The following is a 10906-nucleotide window of genomic DNA, read 5'->3' as shown; positions in this document are numbered from 1 at the left end:
GTGCTTTTTTATTGAATTTTTATTTGTTATAATTAAAATGAGAAAATTTCAGGTTGAAAGTTGCTAAATTTGGTTTTGGTATTATATTGACTAACACAATTTAATGTTCAAATTTATTTATTTTTTTGATGATTATAGTTATGCAAGTGAGAAAGGATCCATTTCATGTGATGTTGTGTATGCATTTCTGATACCAAATCTGGTTGCCCTCCTCCAACTCCATTACCAAAACAAAGGCATGTCTCCTTTCGAAACACACCCCACAAAAATGCGAGCATTCTTCACAACTTTGGGTCTCTATTGCTCCACATTAGCAGCTGAAAAGGTTCTCCAAACCTATCATCATCACAACAAGAAAATCTTGGGCTTTCTCAGTCTGATTTTCGGAGCTCTTTCTTCGCTATCGCTTATGTCTCTGTGTTTGCCTAAATCAATTGTCGTGCAGCCCTGCCCCACTTAGACTCGAGAAATTGAATTAACGCTAGAGGTGGATAAAGAGGAAGATGTCTTTGCTCAATCAGAATGATTATAGTAATCTGCTCTGTTGTATCGTTGATGGTGACACGTTGGTTTTTAAGGTGTTTATGCCATTGGATTTACCAAAAGAGTGTGAATGCTGTTTTACAATTGATCAACATGTTTGGAATAATGTTCCTGGGACGCAGATTGATGCAGCAACGAAACTAATACCTTGTATGATTCTCCTTCTCATTTGAGCAGTACTCGGTATTAAAGAGCATATTGAGATCACACATAAAGACTAATATATACCAAATGTAGTAATAAATAAATAAATAAATAAATAAAGTTAAAAAAAAAAAAAGAGTGATAAATGTGTCATTGCTCATGTACAAATTGTGTGTAGAAGTGCATGTATCAAGTTGGATATAGGGTCTACTTGAGTGTGTAAAATACAAATAATAAAATGTATAAAATTATTTCTTTTATTTTTATTTTTATTTTTTAATGAAGTACAAGTGGGACTCTCTCTCTCTCTCTCTCTCTAACAAACTCCTCTTATCCTTGATTACTAGGGAATTTGTGCAGCTGATGAGAAATATCTTGTATTTCGAAAGATTATGCTGAGATGTATTTAATCAATAATAGAAAGTTAAAATATTTCCATAGTTTGAAAAATAAGAAACATAGCGGACAAATCACAAAATATTATTGGATAGGCACATAATCATAGATGTTAAACCAAATTTTCATTTAAATTTGATATATATATGTAAAATAAAAAATAAATAAAAAAAGAGTTGAAGATGATGTTATCTACTTTATTATGGTTCTTTGAATAGTAAAACAAAAAAGTAGGCTCTCAAAAGAAGAATATATTCGTTTGGGAAGTGGTTATTTTAGTAGGCTATTTTAATTTTTAACTATTTTAAGTAGGTTAAAAGTTTTGTGTTTGAGAAGATGATTGAATTTTTTTGTAGTTGGATGTGATGGTTGTGAGAGAAAAAGTGAAATGATTATGGATTTGATGTGATATTTTGTCTTATTAGCTATTTTAGCCTATTTTGTCTTTTTGTGATTTTTAGCCTAAATTTGGCTATTTTTTTTCTTCCCAAATATATATAAGACATCCAAAAATGAGTAATAAATTCTGTTTTTTTTTTTTTTTTTTTTTTTTTTTCTCCTTCAGAGAGATAAAATTTAACAATTTTGATTTAATCTCCATGAAAAACTCAGAATTTGAAATAGAATTTTTGTAACTGACGATTAAAAAAATATAAAAATACAGAGTTTGCAATTAGAATTTCTTTGGGAAAATTTATTTGGCATTCAATTTCACAGGGACATATATTCATGATTTGTACAACAGGTTTGCTTGGTTTACACAGGACAAAGCAAAATGCGAAATCTTCACATTCGATAACATATGAGCATGGATGGCCCAAGTCTTCAAGCCCAAGCTTCCTTAGCCCAGTGGACAACATCTCACATCGATGACGAGCCCTGACGCCACATGACAGCTATTGGGCTCCTCACTCGATGGGCCCCATCGGTCCACTGAATGGACCCAAATCCTTGTGAAGCCGCGGCAACATAAATCTTATCCAACGCCACACTACTGGTGAATGTGATCTCATAGGGCAAGCTCTGATTCTCTACATCGAACACAAGCTTGCTCGGTGAAACACTGATCTCAACCAACGGTGGAGCATTCACTTTCACTTCATAAATAGCATCCACATCACCCCCAACATTTTTCACCACTCTTTTGTGCTTAATTACACTTTTCATCGAATCAAACGCGATTGAGAAAGATGGATAGTTCAGATCACCAGGACTAGAAAAACTCTGTGCTCCGCAATCCACCGGATCATTCACAAAAATTGATATTTTCTTCGAATCGTATCCAATGGCGCAGAGGAACGCCACGTAATCGGTACCATCAATGTCATAGATTAAACCAGGATGTAGGGCTCTGTTGGGGTCCACGTGTCCAGCACCATGTATGAACGGTGTTGATTCGTCTCCAGTGGCAAGGTCCGTAATATTACGGCCATTGTTGTCCAAATTGTAAGCCGTGGTCATAAGGGCCGACTTGATTGCGGCTGGGCTCCATTCCGGGTAGGCTTTCCGGAGCAAAGCCGCCAACCCGCTTGCATGCGGGCACGACATGGATGTACCCGAGATGATATTAAAGTCCACTCTTCTCGGGTCGATATCCAAATCTGTGGGGCTTGTATACCCGGTCCAACCCGCCAAGATGTTGACTCCAGGAGCTATGACGTCGGGTTTGAGAATCTCTTGCGTGAGACGGTTCGGACCGCGGCTCGAGAACGCCGCAACCCTAGGTGCTGGCGGAGAAGTTCCGATCACCGTCCCTTTGAAGACTATCGCCGCCGTAGGCGACGGATCAGATTTGACGTAGTCTCTGATCTTATCGCCGGCGATCTGCCCAACCATAGTCGCCGGGACGAGATGCGAATCGGCGATGAGCTCTTCGCCGCTCTCTTCCGTGTTCGCCATTATCATTCCGACACCGCCGGCGAGTTTCACGGCACTTCCTTTCGCAACTCTTGCGTTGCCGCCGCGATCGCAGACAACAATCTTCCCGGCGACTTCTGTAGAATTGAGCTTTCCTGAGTAACAGTATCGATTTCCACAATCGGCAGCATAAACCAAAGGAAGCTTCGAATCTCCGAGTGAATCGCCGGAGTAGAGTGATACGCCGCCGTAGATCCTACCATCGCCGAGAATCACATCCGCCGGAAACTCCCTATCGATCGTCGAAGCTCCGACGGTGAGAATCCATGGAGCGATGTTGACGGCGGTGTAGGGATCGGGACCGGAATTCCCTGCGGAGCAAGACACGAGAATTCCGTGTTGAGCAGCTCCGAACGCACCAATCGCGATGGAGTCACGATAATACTCCGGCGCTCTACCGTTAGCTCCGACGGAGAGAGAGATTACATGAACGCCATCGAAGATCGCTTGATCCATCGCTGCGAGTATATCCGATTCGTAACAACCTACGCTCCAACAGATCTTGTAAGCAGCGATTCTCGCTTTCACCGCCATGCCTCGAGCTTCACCTCTCGCGTATTCAAAGAATCCAGCGTTCGCAACCACCGATCCGGCAGCTGTAGAAGCTGTATGAGTCCCATGCCCTTCTGTATCTCTCGGCGACTTCGATTCTGCAGATTCATCCATTGGTTTCCCAATCGAAGCTTCGTATCCTCTGAAATAAGCTCTCGCACCAATAATTTTCCGATTACATGACGATGCAGGGAAGTCCGATGCCGTGTTACATTTCCCTTTCCAAGTGGAGGGAACCGGAGACAGTCCCTCGTCGGAGAAACTCTCCCGCTCCGGCCAAATTCCGGTATCGAGAACCCCGATGATAACGTCGTCGGCGTAATCGGAGTTAGGCCAGAGGCCGAAGGAGTCGGTGAGGCCGAGGAAGCGAGGGGTGTGAGTGGTGTGGATGTGGTGGAGACGGTCAGGGAGGACGGAGAGGATGCCGGGGACGCGGCGGAGGTCGGCGGCTTGGGAGGCGTTGAGACGGGCGGAGAAGCCATTGATGGCGCGGTCGTAGGTGTAGAGGATGTGGGAAGAGGATGCAGATACGGAATCGAGGATTGAGGAGTACCAGCGTCGATGGGAGATGAAGGAGGTGGGTTTGTGAGATTTGGAGACGTGGATGATGAAGGAGTTTGGAAGATCAATCGATTCAGAGGGAACTGAGGAAGTTGCAGAGGTTAGAGAGACAAACAACAAGTAGGAGACCAATATGGGTATGGACATGCCCATGGTTTCTTCTTCTTCTTCTTCTTCTTCTTCTTCCACAAATCGGAGAGTGGAAGAAGATATAGAGAGTAATTGGGTATTGGAAGAGAATGACACCACGTTGAGATGAGTGATTGGGTATTGGAAGAGAGACGAAGCAACGGACTAACCATACTGGTGGTGCCCACTTGTTTTATGTCACGCTCGTACACATAATTTAGGATCAGAAAGGGATCGTTGATTTTGTTTTTTTGTTTTATTTTTATGGTTTTCGGTACAGAGAAGTTGGATCTGGACATGCATTATGTTACACGAGGCTGTAACATTATTGGAAAGTAATAGGAAAGTAATGGATTTGACTTTTTCTTTTATGTAAATAAATATTGGAAAATGTCTCGTAGCTCAAATTTGGTGGCTCAAAAGTGGCTCAAATGGCTAAAACGACGTTGTTTTGGCCATTTTTATGTTGTTCTGTACTCAAAACGACGTCGTTTTGGCCATTTGAGCCACTTTTGAGCCATAAAATTTGAGTTACGTAGCATTGTCGATAAATATTTGAGGATTGCTATGTATTTTTATTTTATTTTATTTGGATCTTATTCTATATTGCTTTGGGTTTTCATGGAGGATGTTTCTTTCTCTCTTCACCCGTTGGTGCTATATGATATTGTATAGTCTTCTGTGTTTTCATCAGGCTTTCTCCATCCAAAAAAAATTATTCATTAAGTTTCGTTTGTTTGGAAATAGATTTTTTTAGTAATTTTTTAATTTTTTGATTAAAATATGATATAAAAAAATTTAGTATATTTAGGATGACTTTTTGATTTTTTACTAAAAGATGTGCAAAAAGTAAAGAAAAAATGAAAATTTTGATTTTTAGTATAAGTTATTGACTTTTTGATTTTTTTAGTGACTTTTTAAATTTTTGACTAAAATAGTCACTTGTCAAACAAGACTTAAATATCAAATTTTATTGTACTTAAAAAATCATGATAAGTTTTTATTTTTTACTTTTTAAATATGGGTAGGTGTTTGTGTGTATATTGCATGTCATTTTGTTGAAAAAATGAATAAAATTCTGGTGATGTATATTATTTTTTTAATTATATATAAATTTTTTAGGATATATTATTTATGCAAATATCACTGGGTGTAACAAATTAATTATATTATATGGTTGTGGGTTAAATTGCGAGGGCTTTAAAATATGGATTTTTACCTATTTTTTTAAGATAGTTCCGTTCTCAAATATTTCTTGCAGCATATTTTCAAAAACAATTTACTTTTGAACGGCTAGGCTCCATTTGGATTGGGAGGTGAGAAAAGAGAAAAAAATAATAATGGTGTATCATTCGGTCAAAAAAGAAATGAAATAATTATATTTTCACATATGAACCAATTAACAAGAAAAAAATAATTTTTGGTTTTAATTCATTTTAAATCATATCACTTCTCACTTTTTTTTACACATAATAAGACAAAAAAGTCCAAAAAGTCCAAAAAAAAAAAAAAGGATTTTAACCAACTTCCCATATCACCCCATAGAGATATAAGTGAGATTTCTTTTTCATTCACTTTTATTTTAAAGGACTGTTATGATATTATAAATATTTTTCAATCATATTTATTTCTCACCAAATTTTACCACTTTTAATGAAAAATAAATGGACTTAGTAAAAGCATCTCCAACGGTATATCATTTTTTTCATCAAATTTGAGGAAAAGTTTTCTTTGATATCACTTGCTTTAACGGAGGATTTTTGCTTCTCATCAAACTATCGATCGACCAACCAATATAAAATTTTCACAATAGGACAAGGAGCAACATCAGTGACCAAAATGATAATCTTCTATTCAATTAGGAGGCTTCACAGCCATCAGAGCATATGTTAGACAAGAGTATGTCTAACATTAAATGGTGGTGTTATTGAGATGTAAAGGTTAGGATATGTTCTCTCTCAATTAAAATGATACCCAGGGGCGACTTTCTTTATTATTTATGCTATTATCAGGTGAAATGTTCAATACTTTCAGAGAGCGGTGGTAGTTTTGGCAGTAGTTAAAGTATATTTTTACTTGTGTTTTTATAAACCTTTGGAAGTTAAATATTTGTTGTTGTCTATTTTTTATTGTTATTTATTTCACAAACCCTTAAGGTTGCAGTTAAATTTTTTTTTGTGCGCGCATTATATAGAAAATTAATTCCTAAAACCATTTTGATTCGGTATATTTTGCATTATCTCCAATTTATTGATTCCTTAATGCCATTATTGAACCCTGTTCAAGTAGTAGAGTGCTTTTAATTAGACATTTGCAAATAACCTATAAGTTTTGGCGTCAAGACTTATTTGCCTAACCGCTGCAACTACTACTATGACTCCGATTGAGGGGTCATCCGGGAGGTCGACCGGCCAGTGTAAAATTTTCATAAAATTTTGCCTTGAGGTGATCATTCGGGGGACATCCGATGGTAAAAATACAATGGTAATGAACAGTAATTTAATGAAAGGCACAAAGCATACTCAGTTTGGTGAAACATTTTTGATATTCTCAATTTGAAATATGTTTAATGAAATTATTGAAGTAGAAAAAAATGATACTTTTTACCAAAATTGAATTTGGTGATAAATTTGATACACAGAGATGACCTAAGAAAATTATCTTTCTCAATATTTCTCACTTGGCTTATAAACTAAATATGATAAAAGAACGTTTTTTTATCATTTCTTATTAATTATCACCAAATCACCCCATCCAAATGGAGTGATAGAGTTGAATTTCAAACTCAACCCATTTCAATTTTCAAATTATTTAAAGGCTCTATGCTATGTTTGATAGAGGAGAAAATAAAAAGGCTTGAGAAAAAAAAGTAAACGAGTTTCTTTTCCTCTGTTTGTTCACACGAGAAAGTTAAAGGGGATTTTTTTTTTTTTTTTTCTTTGTTCTTCCTTTCATGCGTTACATGTCACAATCCAAAAGTTTCTTTCCTAATAAAGATTTTTCGAGAGGTGGAAAATTGCTCAAAGTTTCTTTCTTAAATTATTTTATTTTCTTTCCGACAAACACAACCAAACCAAAACAACAAAAGAAGAGAATTTTCCCATCTTTTTCCTTCCTGCCAAACATAGAATTAATATTGAAGCCAATGCGATAATTCCCAACTACATGGATCTAGCCAACTCCATTAACCTCCATGGCTTTGCTCCCTTGATAATCTTTTCATGTCTGTGCTTGAAAAGCCGATGAAGTACAAGCAAAAATGAAGCCTATTGTCCTTTTGTTCATCAAATCAATAGCTAAAATTTGATGTTCCAAGATCTAGGAATCAGAATATATTTGGGATTAGGCTACTAATTACGGGATCAAACTATGTTGAGAAGATCACAGATTGACAAGTGGGTGAACAATTCTAATAATACAGATTACAAGGATCACAACAACAGGCTTTGGTGCATTTGGAACAAAGTTTCACCTTTATACACCGAGGAAAGCACGAGTGGAATCCACCGCAATTGCAGCGTGGACATGAAAGATCCAGACAGTTGCAACATTTTCGACAAGAGCAGCAGTTGCTGCTACCCCTGGGAGAGTTATCTGGCGAAGAGCAAGCACAGCAGATTGGTGTTTGTAGATGAATACAACGCCCATGAAAGCTGCAAATCCATTTTAAATCAAACTTTCCCCTGCTCACAATAAGATTAATATCCCATTAAATTCTTCATTCAAACACCATTTCAAAAATAGTAGGACATATTTCAACGTGTGTTTGACAAGTGTTGGGAAGTATTTGACAAGTATTGTATCATGTCTATGATGGACATGACACACCACTTCTTAGTCGTGTGTGTGTTTCTTAGCCGCTCTGAGAAGCCAATTGTCAAGGTAAATTGAGACAAATGTGAGAGAAGGTACATGTCAATTACACTAATTGAGCTTCTCATTTTCCTTTCCATATGGTCTATCAATTGCTTTCTATCAGTAGACAAATGCATTAATTAGAAAATGAAATGATTATGATGTCCTACTGAATGCTTTATGCAAATTCTCTTACAAATATGAAAGAGAAAAAAGGAAAAACAGACCTATTGAGAAGGTTGGTAACACGTAACTTAACATCATCCATAAAGTAGGTTTCTTAATTTTCATCACAGAAGACACTAGTGACTCATGATAACAAGAACAGGGAAGTGAAAGAGGCAACCCAAAAATCAAACCATAAAGCAAGCTGTTAGTGCTACAAACACAGAAGATTTTCACAAAATATTTGGGACCCACCCTTTGTCTCACATCTATGTGAAAATCCTCTATGCAGTTTATATCTAAAACAAGGGTAGGTAATAAATAATAATGACCGAAGGCAATATAACATGGTTACAAATAAAAAGATCATATTATAGCCCAATACCAGAATCTCTTCCAGAAGTAATGTGATCTAGAAGTCTTCTGATCTCTGCTTGAAGAAAAAAGAAACAATTTTGTATTTTTAATTTGGTTAATATAAAATCAGAAAATAAAATAAAACAAAGGTTTGTGTTATAGAATCATACGTAGCTAGAAGTGGATCAGCCCTTGCGTCTATAAAGTCATCAAGCCTGCCACGATTCGTTCAGGATCAGAATAATTCAATTACAATGGAACTTGCAAATAAACTAGATCGAGATATCGTGTTGACTATGTGGGCCATAAGGAGATAAGAGGAGCTTAACATACTCTTTGCAGCACCTTGAAGCAAGTTGCACACCTTCAAGCGATTTTAACTCTTCCTGTTTGCATCATAATCTTCCATAAGTACTTGTAATTTTTTGTGAAGAAAAAAACACAAAAAATTACCTAAAAGTGAGTATTGTACATGCATCGTGCTATTTTACACATCTCTTTGTGCAAGTGCTTGTGAAAACGGAAAATAGAAAGTGACTACTATGTAGCTTTAGGGTTGGTTTGGAAAGAGTTGATTTTTTGGCTTTTTGGTTTTTTTGGCTATTTTAGCCTAGGCTAAAAAGCTTGGTTTGGGAAGGACTTTTTGATTTTTTGGTTTTTTTGATTTTTTTTTGTGAGAGAAGAGTGTAATGATTATAGGTTGATGCGATGTTTTGTTTTTTATGGCTAGAATAGCCTATTTTGTCTTTTGTGGTTAAAATAACCAAAAAAACCCAATCTAGCTCTTTCCAAACATCATTAAGGAAAATGTAGTACAGTGTGTTTTCAACAATATCAAGGTTCATTGAGCTCAAATAAGAGAGTATTACATATGCATTGTGCTATTTGAGCTTAATGAATGTTGTTGACATACTCAAAGGGACAAATGAGGATTCGGGAATTCATTTTGCATCAGAATAATCCGAAATTGGAAAGGTCATAACAAATTTGCCTACAAAAAAGTGAAATTTCACAATATTCTTAGACTGCAAAACTATTGTCATCATAACAAGAGAACGATTATACCAGTATTCTGAAAAAATTTCATTTAGGCTTCGTTTGGCAAGAGGCTATTTTAGCCAATTAGTCAAAAAGTTACTAAATTAGTCAAAAAGTCAACAACCCATACCAAAAAGTCAAAAATTCTCTTTTCTCTCTACTTTTTGCACATCTTTTCGTAATTAGCCAAAAAGTCATCCCAAACATAAAAGTTTTTTTTACCCACCTTTTTAGCCAAATAGTCAAAAAGTTACTAAATTAGTCTGTTCCCAAACGAGGCCTTAATCGCTGAATTCGGCACAAAGCACAGATTTGTATGACTAAAAATTATTAAAACCATAACTTTTCCTTGGTCGATTCAAGACTCGTAAATAATACAAGCATTTTAGCGAACAAATTGTGAACATTTTCCTTTTTCTCTCCAATCGGTGTAAAACTTTTTGTTAGTTGTGTTAGTAGGTGGTAGGTGGCTATAACAAAAAATAATTTTTTCAAAAATATTTTCACCCCAGCTCTTTCAACATATTTTTCAAAAGTAAAAAGGTGCCTCTTCATTGGTTTCTACCCAACGCATATAATAAAAAATTATGTTTCAAAATGTCAATCAAACATGGAAAAATAGAGAATACAAATCAATTTACATAAAAAATAATTTCGAGTATAAATTATATGTCGAAACAAACGGACCAATAACAGTCCATTTGTTTTGGCAAAAATGTTATCTAGAGATTATTATTATTATTATTATTGTTTGATATTTTGTACAATAGAAAAAGACAGCCTTGCAAAACATTTTTCATGATCGTAAAAACAAAATCATTTAGAGAAAAAAATATTTTTTAACTTTTAAAAAGGAAAAAAGTTAAATTCTTCATCATTAATATAACCACTAACATATTAATTTCAAGATCTCAACTAAATATATAGGTTGTATTTGATTTATGAATTAGGGAAGCGATTTGGATAGAGAAGGGAAAAATGATGCGAAATGTAGGTAAAATACAGTTATATTCCATTCACATTTTATCTATCCTTTTACTTTCAATTTTCAAATCTCTATCTAACAAATAATGTTTTACGATAGAAAAATGTTAGAAATTAACAGAAGATAAAATCACAAATAACAATAAGAAAAACATGTTGCGACCTTAAAACATTTCTACTTGATATGTTAAATTTAATATGACAGTCCAATAATTTTATTTTGACATACCAAATAAATTCCATAAGGCATGTCAAAAGCTGACAT

The 10906-nt window shown here is 35.7% G+C and overlaps 1 protein-coding gene and 1 long non-coding RNA gene across 2 annotated transcripts; both read right to left on the bottom strand.

Annotated features, from left to right (window-relative positions):
* Positions 1-1762: 1762 nt before the first annotated feature.
* Positions 1763-4624, bottom strand: LOC114307189 (Subtilase family protein). Its single transcript, XM_028252587.2, has one exon. It carries the CDS (start codon positions 4264-4266, stop codon positions 1945-1947), a length of 2322 nt encoding a protein of 773 aa, XP_028108388.1. The 5' UTR covers positions 4267-4624; the 3' UTR covers positions 1763-1944.
* A 2605-nt stretch (positions 4625-7229) lies between these two features.
* Positions 7230-8692, bottom strand: LOC145813682 (uncharacterized). The gene is made up of 2 exons (XR_014356902.1): positions 8648-8692; positions 7230-7925 (listed from the first exon to the last, which is right to left on the bottom strand). It is a non-coding gene; the product is annotated as an uncharacterized LOC145813682 (long non-coding RNA).
* Between the last annotated feature and the right edge of the window lie 2214 nt (positions 8693-10906).

The sequence above is a fragment of the Camellia sinensis genome, chromosome 15, assembly GCF_055761805.1.
Source record: "Camellia sinensis isolate YWXY chromosome 15, ASM5576180v1, whole genome shotgun sequence".
In the NCBI taxonomy this organism is placed as follows: Eukaryota; Viridiplantae; Streptophyta; class Magnoliopsida; order Ericales; family Theaceae; genus Camellia; species Camellia sinensis.
This window is presented reverse-complemented; position numbering and strand designations above follow the sequence as displayed.